Source organism: Mustelus asterias, unplaced genomic scaffold, assembly GCF_964213995.1.
Source record: "Mustelus asterias unplaced genomic scaffold, sMusAst1.hap1.1 HAP1_SCAFFOLD_779, whole genome shotgun sequence".
NCBI classification, from domain to species: domain Eukaryota; kingdom Metazoa; phylum Chordata; class Chondrichthyes; order Carcharhiniformes; family Triakidae; genus Mustelus; species Mustelus asterias.
The window spans coordinates 23042-42571 of record NW_027590726.1 but is presented as its reverse complement, the minus strand read 5'-3'; the positions used below and the strand labels follow the sequence as shown (position 1 = coordinate 42571).

The 19530-nt window shown below is 51.4% G+C and overlaps 1 protein-coding gene across 1 annotated transcript in view; it reads right to left on the bottom strand.

Moving 5' to 3' along the window:
- The window catches only part of LOC144487409 (uncharacterized), a gene marked incomplete at its 5' end in the record, with an annotated part of 137585 nt that extends 119561 nt beyond the window's left edge, over positions 1 to 18024 (bottom strand). The window contains 3 exons of the mRNA XM_078205500.1: positions 9499 to 9663; positions 9757 to 9919; positions 17881 to 18024. Coding sequence (XP_078061626.1) covers positions 9499 to 9663; positions 9757 to 9919; positions 17881 to 18024 — 472 coding nt within the window. The remainder of the gene's footprint in view (positions 1 to 9498; positions 9664 to 9756; positions 9920 to 17880) is intronic.
- Positions 18025 to 19530: the final 1506 nt, after the last annotated feature.

Below are 19530 nucleotides of genomic sequence, written 5' to 3'. Positions count from 1 at the left end.
TAGATGTTCGGAGGGAAGATGTACTAGCAATTTTGAATAAACTGAAAGTTGATAAGTCCCCTGGGCCTGATGAAATATATCCTAGGAACCTTTGGGAGGCAAGGGATGAGATAGCAGAGCCTTTGGCATTGATCTTTGCGTCCTCACTGTCCACGGGGGTGGTGCCAGAGGACTGGAGATTGGCGAATGTGGTTCCTCTGTTTAAGAAAGGGAATAGAAATGACCCTGGTAATTATAGGCCGGTTAGTCTTACTTCGGTGGTCGGTAAGTTGATGGAAAAGGTCCTCAGGGATAGGATTTACGACCATTTAGAAAGATGCAGCTTAATCCGGGATAGTCAGCACGGATTTGTGAAGGGCAAGTCTTGCCTCACAAATTTGATAGAATTTTTTGAGGAGGTAACTAAGTATGTAGATGAAGGTAGTGCAGTTGATGTCATATACATGGATTTTAGTAAGGCGTTTGATAAAGTCTCCCATGGTCGGCTTATGAAGAAAGTAAGGATGTGTGGGATAGAGGGAAGTTTGGCCAATTGGGTAGGTAACTGGCTATCTAACAGAAGTAAGAAGTCTCACAACACCAGGTTAAAGTCCAACAGGTTTATTTGGTCGCAAATAGTCCAACGCCGGCATCTCCACATCATATGGGCGGCACGGTAGCACAGTGGTTAGCACTGCTGCTTCACAGCTCCAGGGACCTGGGTTCGATTCCCGGCTTAGGTCACTGTCTGTGTGGAGTTTGCACATTCTCCTCATGTTTGCGTGGGTTTCCTCCGGGTGCTCCGGTTTCCTCCCACATTCCAAAGATGTGCGGGTTAGGTTGATTGGCCATGATTAAATTGCCCTTAGTGTCCTGAGATGCATAGGTTAGAGGGATTAGCGGGTAAATATGTAGGGATATGGGGGTAGGACCTGGGTGGGATTGTGGTCGGTGCAGACTCGATGGGCCGAATGGCCTCTTTCTGTACTGTAGGGTTTCTATGATTTCTATGATCTAACAGAAGACAGAGGGTGGTGGTGGATGGAAAATTTTCGGACTGGAAACCGGTTACCAGCGGAGTGCCACAGGGATCAGTGCTTGGTCCTCTGCTATTTGTCATTTTTATAAATGACTTGGAGGAGGGGGCTGAAGGGTGGATCAGTAAATTTGCTGATGACACCAAGATTGGTGGAGTAGTGGATGAGGTGGAGGGCTGTTGTAGGCTGCAAAGAGATATAGATAAGATGCAGAGCTGGGCTGAAAAATGGCAAATGGAGTTTAACCCTGACAAATGCGAGGTGATTCATTTTGGTAGGACAAATTTAAATGTGGATTACAGGGTCAAAGGTAGGGTTCTGAAGAATGTGGAGGAACAGAGAGATCTTGGGGTTCATATCCATAGATCTCTGAAGGTTGCCACTCAAGTGGATAGAGCCGTGAAGAAGGCCTATAGTGTGTTGGCATTCATTAACAGGGGGATTGAGTTTAAGAGCCGTGGGGTTATGCTGCAACTGTACAGGACCTTGGTGAGACCACATTTGGAATATTGTGTGCAGTTCTGGTCACCTCACTATAAGAAGGATGTGGAGACACTGGAAAGAGTGCAAAGGAGATTTACCAGGATGCTGCCTGGTTTGGAGGGTGGGTCTTATGAGGAAAGAACTGAGAACAGTACAGCACAGGAAACAGGCCCTTCGGCCCTCCAAAGGTTGAGGGAACTTGGGCTTTTCTCTTTGGAGCGGAGGAGGTTGAGAGGAGACTTGATAGAGGTTTATAAGATGATGAGGGGGATAGATAGAGTGAACGTTCATAGACTATTTCGTCGGGTGAATGGAGTGGTAACTCGGGGGCATAACTATAGGGTTCATGGTGGGAGATATAGGAAGGATGTCCGAGGTAGGTTTTTTACTCAGAGAGTGGTTGGGGTGTGGAATGGACTGCCTGCAGGGATAGTGGAGTCAGAAACTTTAGGAACATTTAAGAAGCTATTGGATAGGCACATGGAGTACTTCATAGAATCATAGAAACCCTACAGTGCAGAAGGAGGCCATTCGGCCCATCGAGTCTGCACCGACCACAATCCCAACCAGGCCCTACCCCCACATATTTACCCACTAATCCCTCTAACCTACACATCTCAGGACTCGAAGGGGCAATTTTTAACCTGGCCAATCAACCCAACCCGCACATCTTTGGACTGTGGGAGGAAACCGGAGCACCCAGAGGAAACCCACGCAGACATGAGGAGAATGTGCAAACTCCACACAGACAGTGACCCGAGCTGGGAATCGAACCCAGGACCCTGGAGCTGTGAAGCAGCAGTGCTAACCACTGTGCTACCGTGCCGCCCATACTTCGGGATGATAGGGAGGAAATAGCTTGATCTGGGTTTCAGACAAAGCTCGGCACAACAACGTGGGCCGAAGGGCCTGTTCTGTGCTGTACTGTTCTATGTTCTATGTTCTACATCCTATCTCTAAGAATCTTCTCCAACAACTTCCCCTCCACGGACGTCAAGCTCACCAGCCTATAATTACCTGGGTTATCCTTCCTACCCTTCTTAAATAACGGGACCACATTAGCTATCCTCCAATCCTCTGGGACCTCACCTGCGTCCAGTGACAAGCAAAGATTTGCGTCAGAGGCCCAGCGATTTCATCTCTCGTCTCCCTGAGCAGCCTTGGATAGATTCCATCAGGCCCTGGGGATTTGTCAGTCTTTATATTCTCTAACAAACCTAACACTTCCTCCCTTGTAATGGAGATTTTCTCCAACGGTTCAACACTCCCCTCCGAGACACTCCCAGTCAACACATCCCTCTCCTTTGTGAATACCGACGCAAAGTATTCATTTCGGATCTCCCCTACTTCTTTGGGCTCCAAGCATAATTCCCCACTTTTGTCCCTGAGAGGTCCGATTTTTTCCCTGACAACCCTTTTGTTCCTAACGTAGGAATAAAATGCCTTGGGATTCTCCTTAATCCTGTCTGCCAAGGACATTTCGTGACCCCTTTTTGCCCTTCTAATTCCCCGTTTGAGTTCTTTCCTACTTTCTTTGTACTCCTCCAGAGCTCCCTCCGTTTTTAGCTGCCTGGACCTAACATACGCCTCTCTTTTCTTTTTGACCAGTCCCTCAATTTCCCTGGTTATCCACGGTTCTCGAATCCTACCCTTCCTATCCTTCTTTTTACAGGCACATGCCTGTCCTGCAGCCCTAACAACTGATCCTTAAAAGACTCCCACATGCCAGATGTGGATTTACCCTCAAACAGCCTCTCCCAATCAAGAGCTGCCAATTTCTGCCTCATCCCACTAAAGTTAGCCTTCCCCCAATCCAACACATTACCCTTGGGACACCACTCATCCTTTTCTATCACTACCCTAAAGCTAACAGAATTGTGGTCACTATTTGCCACATGTTCCCCTACCAAAACTTTGAAGACCTGACCGGGCTCATTCCCCAGTACTAGGTCCAGTATAGCCCCCTCTCTCGTCGGGCTATCTACATATTGTTCCAAAGAACCCTCCTGTACGCATTTTACAAATTCCTCCCCATTCAGAGTCCCAGCTCTCAGCGATTTCCAGTCTATACCAGGGAAATTGAAGTCTCCCACTACAACAACCCTATTTTTCCTGCACCCATCCAGTATCTCCTGACATATCCGTTCTTCCACTTCCCTTGGGCTGTTGGGGGACCTGTAGTATACCCTGTCCTGGGCATGTTTGACAGGGACAGTGTGGAGGGAGCTTTACTCTGCACCTAGCCCTGTGATGTAACTGTCCTGGGAGTGTTTGATGGGGTAAGAAGTCTAACAACACCAGGTTAAAGTCCAACAGGTTTATTTGATAGCAAAAGCCACTAGCTTTCGGAACAGGCTGTTCCTTCGTCAGGTGGGTGGGAGTTCTGATCACAAACAGGGCACAAAGACACAAATTCAATTTACATGAATAATGATTGGAATGTGAGTCTTTACAGCTAATCAAGTCTTAAAGGTACAGACAATGTGAGTGGAGGGAGCATTAAGCACAGGTTAAAGAGATGTGTATTGTCTCCAGACAGGACAGTTAGTGAGATTTTGCACATCCAGGCAAGCTGTGGGGGTTACAGATAGTGTGACATGAACCCAATATCCCGGTTGAGGCCGTCCTCATGTGTGCGGAACCTGGCTATCAGTCTCTGCTCAGTGACTCTGCGCTGTCGTGTGTCGTGAAGGCCGCCTTGGAGACGGCTTACCCGGAGATCAGAGGCTGAATGCCCGTGACCGCTGAAGTGCTCCCCAACAGGAAGAGAACAGTCTTGCCTGGTGATTGTCGAGCGGTGTTCATTCATCCGTTGTCGTAACGTCTGCATGGTTTCCCCAATGTACCATGCCTCGGGACATCCTATCCTGCAGCGAATCAGGTAGACAACGTTGGCCGAGTTGCAAGAGTAGGTGCCGTGTACCTGGTAGATGGTGTTCTGACGTGGGATGATGGCATCTGTGTCGATGATCCGGCACGTCTTGCAGAGGTTGCTGTGGCAGGGTTGTGTGGTGCCGTGGTCACTGTTCTCCTGAAGGCTGGGTAGTTTGCTGCGGACAATGGTCTGTTTGAGGTTGTGCGGTTGTTTGGAGGCAAGAAGTGGGGGTGTGGGGATGGCCTTGGCGAGATGTTCGTCTTCATCAATGACATGTTGAAGGCTCCGGAGGAGATGTCGTAGCTTCTCCGCTCCGGGGAAGTACTGGACGACAAAGGGTACTCTGTCCACCGTGTCCCAAGTGTTTGATGGGGACAGTGTAGAGGGAGCTTTACTCTGTATCTAGCCCTGTGCTGTACCTGGCCTGGGAGTGTCTGATGTGGAGAGGCAGGCGTTGGACTCGGGTAAACACAGTCAGAGTTTTAACAACACCAGGTTAAAGTCCAACAGGTTTATTTGGTAGCAAATGCCATTAGCTTTCGGAGCGCTGCTCCTTCGTCAGATGGAGTGGAAATCTGCTCTCAAACAGGGCACAGAGACACAAAATCAAGTTACAGAATACTGATTAGAATGCGAATCTCCACAGCCAACCAGGTCTTAAAGATACAGACAATGTGAGTGGAGGGAGCATTAAGCACAGGTTAAAAGAGACGTGTATTGTCCCCAGACAGGACAGCCAGTGAGATTCTGCAAGTCCAGGAGGCAAGCTGTGGGGGTTGCTGATAGTGTGACAGAAACCCAACATCCCCGTTTCGGCCGTCCTCATGTGTGCGGAACTTGACTATCAGTTTCTGCTCAGCAACTCTGCGCTGTCGTGTGCCGTGAAGGCCGCCTTGGAGAACGCTTACCCGAAGATCAGAGGCTGAATGCACGTGACCGCTGAAGTGCTCCCCCACAGGAAGAGAACAGTCTTGCCTGGTGATTGTCGAGCGGTGTTCATTCATCCGTTGTCGTAACGTCTGCATGGTTTCCCCAATGTACCATGCCTCGGGACATCCTTTCCTGCAGCGTATCAGGTAGACAACGTTGGCCGAGTTGCAAGAGTAGGTACCGTGTACCTGGTAGACGGTGTTCTCACATGAGATGATGGCATCCATGTCGATGATCCGGCACGTCTTGCAGAGGTTGCTGTGGCAGGGTTGTGTGGTGTCGTGGTCACTGTTTTCCTGAAGGCTGGTTAGTTTGCTGCGGACAATGGTCTGTTTGAGGTTGTGCGGTTGTTTGAAGGCAAGAAGTGGGGGTGTGGGGATGGCCTTGGCGAGATGTTCGTCTTCATCAATGACATGTTGAAGGCTCTGGAGGAGATGCCGTAGCTTCTCCGCTCCGGGGAAGTACTGGACAACGAAGGGTACTCTGTCCACCGGGTCCCGTGTTTGTCTTCTGAGGAGGTCGGTGCGGTTTTTTGCTGTGGCGCGTCGGAACTGTCGATCGATGAGTCGAACGCCATATCCTGTTCTTATGACGGCATCTTTCAGCCTCTGGAGGTGTCTGTTGTGATCCGCCTCATCCAAGCAGATCCTGTGTATACGGAGGGCTTGTCCGTAGGGGATGGCTTCTTGAACGTGTTTAGGGTGGAAGCTGGAGAAGTGGAGCATCATGAGGTTATCCGTGGGCTTGCGGTACAGTGAGGTGCTGAGGTGACCGTCCTTAATGGAGATGCGTGTGTCCAAGAATGCAACCAATTCCGGAGAGTAGTCCATGGTGAGTCTGATGGTGGGATGGAGCTTGTTGATGCCATCATATAGTTGTTTCAGTGATTGCTCACCATGACTCCAAAGGAAGAAAATGTCATCGATGTATCTAGTGTATAGCATCGGTTGAAGGTCCTGTGCGGTGAAGAAGTCTTGTTCGAACCTGTGCATGAAGAAGTTGGCATATTGAGGTGCAAATTTGGTCCCCGTGGCTGTTTCGTGTGTCTGGATGAAGAACTGGTTGTTGAAGGTGAAGACATTGTGGTCCAGAATGAAGCAGATGAGTTGTAAAATTGCATCTGGAAACTGGCAGTTGTCGGCGTTGAGTACTGAGGCTGTTGCAGCAATGCCATCATCGTGAGGGATGCTGGTGTAGAGTGCCGAGACATCCATTGTAACGAGGAGTGCTCCTGGTTCAACTGCTCCATGTGCTTTGAGTTTCTGTAGGAAGTCCGTAGTGTCGCGACAAAAGCTGGGGGTTCTTTGTACAATGGGTTTCAGGATGCCCTCGACATAGCCGGAGAGGTTCTCGCACAGAGTCCCATTGCCCGATACGATGGGACAGCCGGGTGTGTTTGCCTTGTGTATCTTCGGGAGGCAGTAGAGATCTCCAACTCGGGGAGTACGATAGCCAGTTACCTATCCAATTGGCCAACTTTCTCTCTATCCCACACCTCCTTACTTTCATCAAAGCCGACCATGGGGGACCTTATCAAACGCCTTACTAAAATCCACGTATATGACATCAACTGCCCTACCTTCATCAACACACTTAGTTACCTCCTCAAAAGATTCTATCAAATTTGTGAGACACGACTTGCCCTTCACGAATCCGTGCTGACTATCCCGGATTAATCCGCATCTTTCTAAATGGTCGTAAATCCCATCCCGAAGGACCTTTTCCATCAACTTACCAACCACCGAAGTAAGACTAACCGGCCTATAATTACCAGGGTCATTTCTATATCTTTTCTTAAACAGAGGAACAACATTCGCCACTCTCCGGTCCTCTGGCACCATCCCCGTGGACAGTGAGGACCCAAAGATCAAAGCCAAAGGCTCTGCAATCTCATCCCTTGCCTCCCAAAGAATCCAAGGATATATTTCATCAGGCCCAGGGGACTTATCGAGCTTCAGTTTATTCAAAACTGCTAGTACATCCTCCCTCTGAACATCTACTTCCTCCAGCCTATTAGCCTGTCACACCTTCTCTTCCTCAAAAATATGGCCCCTCTCCTTGGTGAACCCTGAAGAAAAGTATTCATTCATCACCTCTCCTATCTCTACTGACTCCATACACAAGTTCCCACTACTGTCCTTGACCGGCCCTAACCTCACCCTGGTCATTCTTTTATTCCTCACATAAGAGTAAAAAGCCTTGGGGTTTTCCTTGATCCGACCCGCCAAGGACTTCTCATGCCCCTTCCTAGCTCTCCTAAGCCCCTTTTTCAGCTCATTCCTTGCTAACTTGTAACCTTCAATCGAGCCATCTGAACCTTGTTTCCTCATCCCTACATAAGCTTCCCTCTTCCTTTTCACAAGACATTCCACCTCTTTTGTGAACCATGGTTCCCTCACTCGGCCATTTCCTCCCTGCCTGACAGAGACATACCTATCAAGGACACTCAGTATTTGTTCCTTGAAAAAGTTCCACTTTTCATTAGTGCCTTTCCCTGACAGTTCCTGTTCCCATCTTATGCCCCCTAATTCTTGCCTAATTGCATCATAATTACCTCTCCCCCAATTATAAACCTTGCCCTGCCGTACGGCCCTACCCCTGTCCATTGCAATAACAAAAGACACCGAATTGTTGATACGATCTCCAAAGTGCTCTCCCACAACCAAATCTAACACTTGGCCCGGTTCATTTCCCAGTACCAAATCCAATGTGGCCCCACCTCTTGTCGGCCTATCCACATATTGTGTCAGGAAACCCTCCTGCACACTGATGCGCGATTAATTCACTCGGGAGGCTAGGTCATACCCGGGAATAAAGGCTTTTATTCGCAACAAGAAAAGAGCATACTGCTTAACAATACTATCCCAGACTAAGGGCCACTAGGAAGTAGCAGTGACCTTTATACTCCTATAAGAAGGCGGAGCCAAACGGAGTGTACCACAGAACAATGCTAACAGGTGGAACACCCCAACCCTAACCCCAACAGTAACAAGAGTAACATATGTACAAGTACCCATAGTGGTAACCATCTATGGTTCACCACACACACACTGCACAAAAACTGCCCCATCCGAACTATTCGACCGACAAAGGTTCCAATCAATATTTGGAAAGTTAAAGTCCCCCATGACAACTACCCTGTGACCCCCACACATATCCATAATCTGCTTAGCAATTTCTTCCTCCACATCTCTATTACTATTTGGGGACCTATAGTAAACTCCTAACAACGTGACCGCTCCTTTCCTATTTCTAACTTCAGCCCATATTACCTCAGTAGGCAGATTCCCCTCGAAGTGCCTTTCCGCAGCCGTTAAACTATCCCTGATTAACAATGCTTCTCCTCCACCTCTTTTACCAGCTTCCCTATAGTTACTGAAACATCTGTACCCCGGAACGTCCAGCAACCATTCCTGTCCTTGTTCTACCCATGTCTCCGTAATGGCCACAACGACGTAGTCCCAAGTACCAATCCACGTCCCAAGTTCATCTACCTTGTTTCGGATGCTCCTTGCATTGCAGTAGACACACTTCAACCCACCTCCCTGTCTACTGGTACCCACCCTTGACCTTGATACCTTCTCCAATACCTCACTACCCTCAACACTGACTTCCGGACTACAATTCCTTTTCCCACCCCTTGTGGTCCCCTCTGGTCAGAGGCTGCTAACGCCAGAATGAGCTGTTTATTGCCACTCTGCTTTCTGCCTGTTAACCAATCTTTAATCGATGCCAGTATATTACCTCCTATCCCAACGCTTTATTTGTGTTGACCAACTTTCCATTGCTGACCTGATTAAAAGCCTTCTGAAACTCCAGGAACACTGCATCCACTTTTCTCAATTATGTTAGGAATATCCTCACAAACCTCCAACATGTTTGTCAAACGTGATTCACCATTGATTAATCCATGTTGACTATGCCCAATCACATCTTCATTCTCAAAGTGTCTATTCCACAACTCCTTGAGAATTAATTATTTTAATTTCCCTCCTTGTGCAGGAAGGTTAGTGAGTGAGTGAAGGGCGACAAACGGGCTATCAGAGTGTCTGAATCATTTCCCTTTGCTAAAAATTATACTTTGAGTGTCAGTCCCTTACGAAACAGAGGCTCTCGTGTAACTTTGTCAGTTGAGCTGCTGAGCCGGTACATCCCAGAGTTTTCTCTTTACATCATTTCCAAACACCAATGTACCTGTGCAGTAAGCGAGGGAACAGACAGGTGGCTTCTTCAACTCATAAACAAAGAAATTGGAGCAGCGTTTGATCTTTATTTCTTGGTGCCAGCGACAGGTGTTTCCACTCCAGTGAAAACAAACTGTCCTCTTTACTATCCCTTCACGCAGACTGGGATGAGATCCTGAAATGAGGAATAGAAAGATTGAAAAGTGTCTCCAGTGTGAATTGTGTTGGACAGTCAATGTCAATCTGATGTAACAGAGTCTGAAATTACCTCTTAACCAGCCTGTGGCGTGTGTGGAGCAACGTCTTACTGGAACAACAGTCTCAGGAATGGTCGAACTACCAGGACTGAAAGGACAATCACACAGTTCGTCGCTGTACTGATGCAATCCAAATAAAAAGAGGCTGCAAATACTCAGCTGGTCAGGCAGCCTCTGCGGAGAGAAACAGAATAACGTTACCCTTTGTGACGAACCATCTTCAGAGCAGAGGAGTTATCACAACACCAAACATTAACTCTGTTTATTTCCAGAGATGCTGGCTGACCTGCTGTATATTTCCAGCATTTTATTTTTGTTATTTCATTATTTTAAGGAAGAGGTGTGTGAAATATTAAATGAGATTAGCTCAGTGAGGGAGGAAATATGAAGATGTTTACCACCCTTGAAAGTGGATATGTCCCCAGGCAGAGACAATTCATACCGGAGGCTGCTGAGGAAAGCAAGGGAAGATGTAACAAAGACACAAAGCATCTTCACCCATCAACTGTGCCTATAGATGTGGAGCTGGAAAAGTAATGACATTGATTAAGAGATAGCCGGAGTAATTACAGAGCATTCAGCCTCATGTCTGTGGTGGGAAAATAATGGGAAATAATGCTGTGAAATAATAGAAATCATCATTTGGGAAGGTTTAAATAAATTTGAGTCAGAATGGATTTGTTCAAATAAGTCAAGTCTCAATAACTTGATTACATTGATTGGCAAAGTAACATGGAGAGTTGATGAGGGTAACATATATGATATAGTCCACAAGGGTTTTAGCAAGAGCTTTGACAAGGTCAAACAAGACTCACTCGTCAGGAAATTGGAAGGAGAGTTGGATGCCAATTGTCTCAATGTCAGAAGCAAAGGGTTGTGGGTAGTGTGGTTATTGAGATTGGAAGGTTATTCCCAGTGGTATTCCAGAGGGATCTGTACTGAGTTCCTTGTGTTCTTGTGGTCGTGTCAATGAAATGGAATTAAAAGTTGGGGACATGAATAAGATGTCTGCAGAAGAGATGAAAATTGTTCATGCGCTTGATAGTGAGGAAGAAAGCTGTAAACAGCAGGAAGATATCGATGGATTGGTCAGGTGGGTAGATGTGTGAGCAATAGAACTCAATGTGGAGAAGTGTGAGGGAATGGGTTTTGGGAGGACAAACACTGGATGGAGAACACACAATGAATGGTGGATATTGAGGTGAGTGGTGGAGCAGAGGGATCTTGGAGTATATGTCCACTGATTGCTGACAATAGCGTGACAGGAAAATAAGGTGCTCAAGATGATGCTGTAGAGATTTTTCTTTATTGATCAAGGACATGATTAAAGAACAAAGAACAAAGAACAATACAGCACAGGAACAGGCCATTCGGCCCCCCAAGCCCGCGCCGCTCCCCGGTCCAGGATTGAATCCTGAATCCAGGATCCCCGCCCAATTTTCCAGCCTATCTACATACCAATATCCTATCCACCGAGCTGTCCCTCACAGCTACGATGCTTTGTTCATTACAACCTATTAACTCACCCCCACCCCCCCATTCCAGACCATGTGATCTCCAGGGAGAGGCGAAAACCCAGAGTGAAAAACCCCAGGGCCAATATGGGGAAAAAAAATCTGGGAAATTCCTCTCCGACCCCCTGAGGCGATCGAAACGAGTCCAGGAGATCACAATGGCCCCGATCGGAAAATGCTTCCCAACCCTAGTCATTTCCACTTCCACGAACACCATATGAATTCCCTGCCCCCGAGACAGATTAGAAGAGGAAGGAGATGTTTCTCTAATTGTATAAAACAATTGTTAGAGCACAAATAGAGTACAGTGTACAGTTCTGGTCACCACATCACCAAAAGAGTCTGGTAGAGACAATTGATGAGGATGGGCGGCACGGTGGCACAGTGGTTAGCACTGCTGCCTCACAGTGCCAGGGACCCGGTTCGATTCCTGGCTTGGGTCACTGCCTGAGTGGAGTTTGCACATTCTCCCCATGTCTGCGTGGGTTTCCTCCGGGTGCTCCAGTTTCCTCCCACAGTCCAAAAAGATGTGCGGGTTAGGTGGATTGGCCATGCGCAATTGCCCCTTAGTGTCAGGGGGACTAGCTAGGATAATCATAGAAATCCATAGAAACCCTACAGTACAGAAAGAGGCCATTCGGCCCATCGAGTCTGCACCGACCACAATCCCACCCAGGCCCTACCCCCATATCCCTATATATTTACCCACTAATCCCTCTAACCTACGCATCTCAGGACACTAAGGGGAATTTTTAGCATGGCCAATCAACCTAACCCGCACATCTTTGGACTGTGGGAGGAAACCGGAGCACCCGGAGGAAACCCACGCAGACACGAGGAGAATGTGCAAACTCCACACAGACAGTGACCCAAGCCGGGAATCGAACCCAGGTCCCTGGAGCTGTGAAGCAGCAGGGCTAACCACTGTGCTACCGTGCCGCCCCAATAATACCGTGTATTGTTGTACCTGTTAATTCTCAGATACTTTCGACCAGTTTACTTACTCAAAAGTTTTATTCCGGTGCCCTTATTTGCAAGATGGACAAAGGACAAACACAAGTAAAGGTTCAATAAGTTTATTAATAATAATAATACTATTAACCCTTAATTTACCCACATAAAACAAGAGGATACCCCACATTCAAGTATGCTACATGCAAAAATGGTTTGGTTAAACTATAGGCTCGATTCTCTGAGTCCCTCTGGTCCATCGTCACGAAGGTGAGTCTCAATGGCAGCTTCTTCCTTTCTTCCTTCTCTGGTCAGTCTTCCGAATGGTCAAGGTTGCCTCCCTCGTTGAGTCTTCACTGTGCTGGTTTGTCCACTTTCCTCTCCGCCTTTCTACGAACTTCTCTGGCTTCCGACCAATGAGGTCCTGGGAGGGGGTCCCAATATCCAGTGGTTTCTTGACATCTGCCTGACAGGACACTGGGGCCCACCCCAGGTGTCCATCTGCATGGTGTTGCTTACATATAACCTGTTGTCAGATAAGGTAACTGCAGGAACTCTAGATGACAGAAAGCCTGGCCTGATCTGGGCTTCGAACAATAGGCTGGTGCATTTCAATGGGGTGTGATGATATCTTGCTGAGTCTCAGTAGAGTGCAATGATCTTTGATGGGTGATTGATGGGCCAGGCCCAGACATGTTCCTGTGTCTTCTATATTTGAGTTTCGTCAAGTCTGGCCTGCCGAGGTTTGACTGTGTTTGATTTTAATATGCCCAATTCTTTAATTTAGGATATCCAATTTAATCAGCCTTAAAACTAGGCCCTGATTATAGTTCCATAGTATCTAACCCTGAGCTGAACCTTTCCTGGGAGTGTTTGATGGGGACGGTGTAGAGGGAGCTTTACTCTGTATCTGACCCCGTGCTGTACCTGTCCTGGGAGTGTTTGATGGGGACGGTGTAGAGGGAGCTTTACTCTGTATCTAACCCTGTGCTGTACCTGTCCTGGGAGTGTTTGATGGGGATGGTATGGAAGGAAAATTAGACTGTGTCTAACACTGTCTTTTACCTGTGCTGGGAAAGATGTTGGAGACAATGTAGATGGAGATTTACAGATCTATACCCGTGCTCTATCTATCCTGGCGACAGTGTAGAGGGAGCTTAACTCTGCATCAAACCCTGTCCAGAGAGAGTTTTACACTGTACCGAACCCAATACTGTACCTGTCCTGGGAGTATTCAATGGGGACAGTGTAGAGGGAGATTTAATCAAAATGTCTCCTCAGATTTACCAGCCTCGAAAAGATAGATCTAACAAGTTGGAGACAGTTTATTTTCTAAAAGTGGATCAATCTTGGAGATGTGAAGGCTTTAGAGAAATTAGAGTAACAATATCAGAAACAGAGGGCCCTATTTTTGCGAAAACGTGGTAAAGTCGGGTGAGAGGCCATTATCGCGATCCACACCCGTGTCCGTGCAGATTGCCACTTTACCAAAACCCGGGAATGGCAGCAATCCACTTTGCGCCCAAAACGGGCGCAACAGCGATTTAAATGCATTTGCATGAATTTAAATTGAATGAATGAACTGCCCGCCCAACTTTATCAGCATTTTCCCCTTTACCACCGCGTTTGCCGATCCGGAACCGCGCCGTAATGGACCTGCTGAATAAAAGTCTGAATCAGGCGCTTCATCAGTGAGGGTCGGCGAGGAGGAAAGCGCATGGCATCCGACGGCCTCCGCTACTCACGGGTGTCCTGTTGTTGCGGCCATTTTGCTGTCCCAGGTCGGTGGCGGCTCTGCGAGTGTGTGGGGGGGAGGGGGGGCTGTTGCTATGCACGATCTGCGATGTTTGTTCAGCAGCACGAACCCGGGTCTCAGCACTGACCTCGGGTCCTGCAGTGCTGCTGGGCCCTCGCACCACAGCTCACTTCAGGCTGAAGGATGTGCACAAAGCCCTTGCAGATCGCACTGCTGCAGCCTCTCAACGTTACCAGGGGCTGTGATTGTGTGGAGCATGTGGCTGGGGGGATTGGGGGGCATGGGGGGGCTGTGATTGTGTGGAGCATGTGGCTGGGGGGATTGGGGGGCATGGGGGGGGCTGTGATTGTGTGAAGCATGTGGCTGGGGGGATTGGGGGGCATGGGGGGGGCTGTGATTGTGTGAAGCATGTGGCTGGGGGGATTGGGGGGCATGGGGGGGGCTGTGATTGTGTGGAGCATGTGGCTGGGGGGATTGGGGGGCATGGGGGGGCTGTGATTGTGTGGAGCATGTGGCTGGGGGGATTGGGGGGCATGGGGGGGGCTGTGATTGTGTGAAGCATGTGGCTGGGGGGATTGGGGGGCATGGGGGGGCTGTGATTGTGTGGAGCATGTGGCTGGGGGGATTGGGGGGCATGGGGGGGCTGTGATTGTGTGAAGCATGTGGCTGGGGGGATTGGGGGGCATGGGGGGGCTGTGATTGTCGATGTGCTCGGGGCAAGCAGCGTTGCATGACTTCCACATTTGTTCACTTCCACCTCCCCCCAACCCACCTCCCCCCCACCTCCCCCTCACCTTTCAGAGTGACGAGATGGCATTTGCAATGCCACCATTCGACCTTGCTGTTCTCTTGATTGCTGCTGGAGCTGAGGAGGAGGACATCGAGGAAGAATTGCGGGCCCAGGAGGCCCGGGCCGTACCACCTGCAGGACCGGAGGGAGACGACCATCAGAGGCAGGAGGCGGCCGCCATTCACCCAGAGCGGGGGCTTCGGAGAAGGAGGGAGCAGAGACCCCGGCAGTTCCGTGCACGAGTGCCCTTCGAGGAGATGTCGGACACCGTGTGCCGCCGACATCTCCGACTCCGAAAGGATACCGTGCGACACCTGTGCGACCTGTTGCAGGACCTGGTGCCTCGGGGCAGCGGGGGGTTGGGAGGGGGGGGGCGGGGGTGGGGGGGCACCCACTCTCAGTGGCTGTCAGATTGATGGCCGCTCTGAACTTCTATGTGACTGGCTCCTTCCAGAGCCCAAGCGGAGATGTCTGTGGCATCTCCCAGTCTTCAGTCCACACCTGTGTCAAGCAGGTCACTGAAGCCCTGTCTGCCCGGGCTGGGCAGTACATCAAATTCAACCTGGACCAGGCCCATCAGGAAGCCCGGGCTGCGGGGTTTGTTGTAATTGCGGGGATGCCGAATGTGCAGGGGGCGGTCGACTGCACCCATGTCGCCCTCAGGGCCCCCCTACAGAATCCACGATGATTTGTTAATAGGAAGGGGTTCCACTCCCTGAACGTACAAATCGTGTGTGACCACAACATGACCATAATGCACGTCTGCGCCACACAGCGTGCATGACAGCTTCATTGTAAGGAGCTCGGACATCCCGCAAGCATTTGAGGAGGAGTCCAGGCTGCGGGGGTGGCTCCTGGGTGATATGGGTTACCCGCTTCGGACATGGCTGATGACGCATGTGTGGAGGCCTGTGACTGAGGCGGAGACCCATTATAATGAGGCCCATGTAGCATCCCGCGCAACAGTAGAGAGGTGCATTGGGCTCCTCAAGATGCGATTCCGATGCCTGGACCAATCCGGAGGGGCCCTCCAGTACAGCCCCCTGATCTCCTCCCACATAGTGGTGGTGCGCTGTGCCCTGCACAATCTGGCTCTGCAGCGAGGGGACCTCTTGGAGGAGGAAGAGGATGTGGAGGATGACCAGCCGGACGGCACTGGAGAGGTTGACCAGCAGGAGGAGGAGGAAGGGGAGGAGGAGGAAGAGGAGGATGAGAACACCTTGGAACACCTGCCAGGTGGTGGAGGGCTGGCATCTCAGCTGAGGCATGCGAGGGTGGCTAGGGAGGCCCTGATAACCAGGCGGTTCAGTCGCTAGGGGATGGTGATTGTGGGTTCCATTTCCCCCCTGCCCCCCACCCCCGAAAAATGCCTTCCATTTATCCTGCACATTGTCACAGCAGAGTGGTGGGCCTGGGTACTCTGTGTTCGCGATTTGTTTCCAGGCAGGAGGGTGATGACAACTCGCTGAGCACCATTCTGATGATGCCCTGGTGCAAACCAGTCTGACTGCTGCCTGAGATCCACATGCATGCTCGCACCTGGGCCCACGCCTGTCTAGTGGGTAAGGGATCCAAAACCCCCATACAGGGCCCTGGGGCGGGTGGGTTGGGGGACGGGAGGCTATCGCTCGTGGGGTACGAGAGACCAATGGCTTCCTTTCCTCAGTGACACCTCATTGAGGGGCCGCCCCAACTGATCTCACCATGAGGCATCCATCAGGTGATCATCAATGGGGCAGGAATCCTCTTCGAAACAACCTCTTCACAGGTGGTTGGGGTGAAAAAACATTTATTTACAATAAAGGCGTTCAGATAAACTGGTGAAACACAGAAACTTGTGAAAAGAAAACACTGAGGTGCCGACAGTCCTTTCTAACGAGTGCAGCCCGTCACCCCCGCACCACCTCAGAGCAACTACAACTCCCTCACCTTACGCTGCCTCACACTGCGCCTCAGTGACTCCCCAGAATGTACATCGGAGGTGGAGGGGGCCAGCTGCTGACCTCGCCCCGTGGCCTGTGATGCGCGTGGCCTCGCCCCGTGGCCTGTGATGCGCGTGGCCTCGCCCCGTGGCCTGTGATGCGCGTGGCCTCGCCCCGTGGCCTGTGATGCGCGTGGCCTCGCCCCGTGGCCTGTGATGCGCGTGGCCTCGCCCCGTGGCCTGTGATGCGAGGCCCTGGACCTGGAGGGCCCTGGCCGGCTTCCAGGTGTCTGGGATGTTTCCATGACACCCTCTTCATCCCGCTGCCCCTGAAATGCCACACTGTCAGGAAGGGGAGAGTCAGAAGGTGTTGCCATAGCCACAGTCTCCTGGCTGGAAGGCCCCGGCGTGGGCTCGCACCCTTCCTCCTCCCTTGGGGTCCCTTTTGGCCCCTGGGTCACTCCATGGGACACAGGTGCTTCTGCAGTGAGCTCCAGAAGCTCCGGCGTCACCTGGCACTGCCAGTCCTGGAGGACCATTTGTGCCTTACCCATGGTGGTCGACCCCTCTGCGATGGCCACTTGAGTCGTGGGCCATCTCTCAATGGCCGCAGCAAGTGCCCTGTGAGACTGGGCCATGCTCTGCAAGCCCTCAGCCCTGGCCCTCTGAGACTGGGCCACCTTCTCAAGGGTTGCTGCCATTGCCCGCTGTGTCTCAGTGCTGTCCCTCTGGGTCTCCTGCAAGCTCTCGAGCCTCTCAGCCATGGGCCGCAGAATCTCAAGTCGCCTGCTCACAGTCCCTCTGCTATGACCTGCTGTGACTCGGTCATTGCTTGGAGCCTGTCACCCATGGTGAGGATCCCCTGCCCCAGGCTTTCCACTGCAGACGCCACCCTTGCAGTGTTGGCATTGGAAGCACGCATGACAGCCAATAGCTGGTCCACCTGAAAGCCTTGGGAGTCCTCCCAGCAGCCTCGCAGTTGGTCCAGTGTGGCCGTCAGCCCCTCCTGCATTCCCTGGCTCCGTTGCTGCATCTCCAGCAGCTGAGGGAGAAGTGATCTCAGAGGCCCAGCATGTAGCCTGGGGCCAGCTGTGTCCTCACCTCCAGCAAGCCCCCGCATGCCAGAGGCCTCGGACGTTTCCTCCTCCACCCGATGTACATCAGCAGCTGTGACCCAGAAGCCTCAACACTAACCGGACCCACCGACGTGTCCGTTTCTGCGATGGTGGTTTGTGAGGTAGAAGCTGATGGATAAACGGTGCCTCCCTCGGAGGTCCCTTCACCCATATCCTCCGAGGACTCGTCTGAGCTCTCGTTCCCAGGATGGATGGGAGCTGTATCCGGGGCCTGCGGTCCAGAAGGCCCTGGGGCGTCAGGATCTGTCCCTGAATCACAGGACACAAGGTTAAGTGCAAGGGAGGGAGAGGAATCCGGGAGGCCAAACACACGAATCACATGGCTCTCTTGAACATAGAACACTGAACCCAGACGATTGCATCACAGGGACAGGCCCTTCGGACATCCAACCCTGTAGCGACCAGGCTGCCCATCTGATTTGTTTGCCCCCATATGCCTCTGTTCCCATCCCATTCAGATAGCTGTAGAGATGCCCCTTAAATGTCCCTGTAGTTTCTGCTTCCACGACCTCCCCGGGCAGTAAGTTTCAGGCACCCACTCAATACATCTCCTTTACTCCTTGCCCCTTGCACCCGAAACTCGTGCCCCCAAGAAGTTGCCTCAAAGTGAGTGCAGGAATGACAGGTGCTCACGTCTGGATGGCAGACCGACCATGCTGTCGCTAAGAGCCCGCGTCTCCCCATCTCTGGTGAGCTCCAGCGCCCGCTCCTTGGACGGGGTGAGGACCTGGAGGTCTGGCTCACCACCCCCTGTCTTCATCCTCTCACGGGTATTGTGCTCGGTCTTCTTCTGTGGAGACAGAAGGAACCATGAAATAAATGGTGGCGTGACTCATGCACAGAATCAGGTGGTGACCCTTCGAGGGCAAACACAGTGGGGCTCATTGGGGGGAAAGGAAGGAGGTGCTTGGGGGTCAGGAGCTGGAAGCATGCAGGCTGCTGGGAATAGGAGGATCTGGGGGAGATATGGGGGAGCATGCTGAATGGGGTTCAGCACTCACCTTTGCTACCCGGATGAGGTGACTGATTTTTTTCCGGCACTGCCTCACGGTTCGGGGGGCCAGTGCCTTGGCACTGACCGAGGCAGTGACTGCCTCCCAGGCCGCATGGTCATCAGCCCCCCTGGGTCTGCGTCCTCCTGGGAGGAAGAGGGTGGCCCGCCTCGCCTCGCCTCAGCTGCATCCAGCAGCCTCCCCAAGTCGTCCTCAGAAAATCGGGGGCTGGTCGTGCGCACATTGTCCTGTACTGCCTGCCTGTCCTGCCTGGAGTTTTTTATGGAGCTGCCCTTCGTTAGGGCAGATCAGCTGCAGGCAGTTTGACAGAACATTCCAGCAAGTTCCATGCAGTTTGCTTGTTAGCATTGGGGGAAAGCAAGTGAGCACTTGCAGGTGTGCTGCTGAGGGAGGGGGGGTGGGGGGGGGGGGGGGGTGGGGGGGGGTGGAGGGCGGGGGGAGGGGGGGCGGTAGGGGGAGGGCGGGGGGCGGTGGTGGTGGATGAGTTCCTCAATGATTAGCGACAGGGGAGAGAGAGGGAGGTGTCACACAGCCATCGGAGTGTAGGTGGGATGGGGCCTTGTGCGAGAGGGTCCGGGCTGGGAGTGAGGGGGATCACTCTGCCTGATATCTGTAGGGTGAAGGGGGGATCTCTCTGCCTGAGATCAGTGAGGGGAGGGGGAGGGTCCGCTGCCACTCTGCCTGAGATCGGTGGGGGGAAGGGC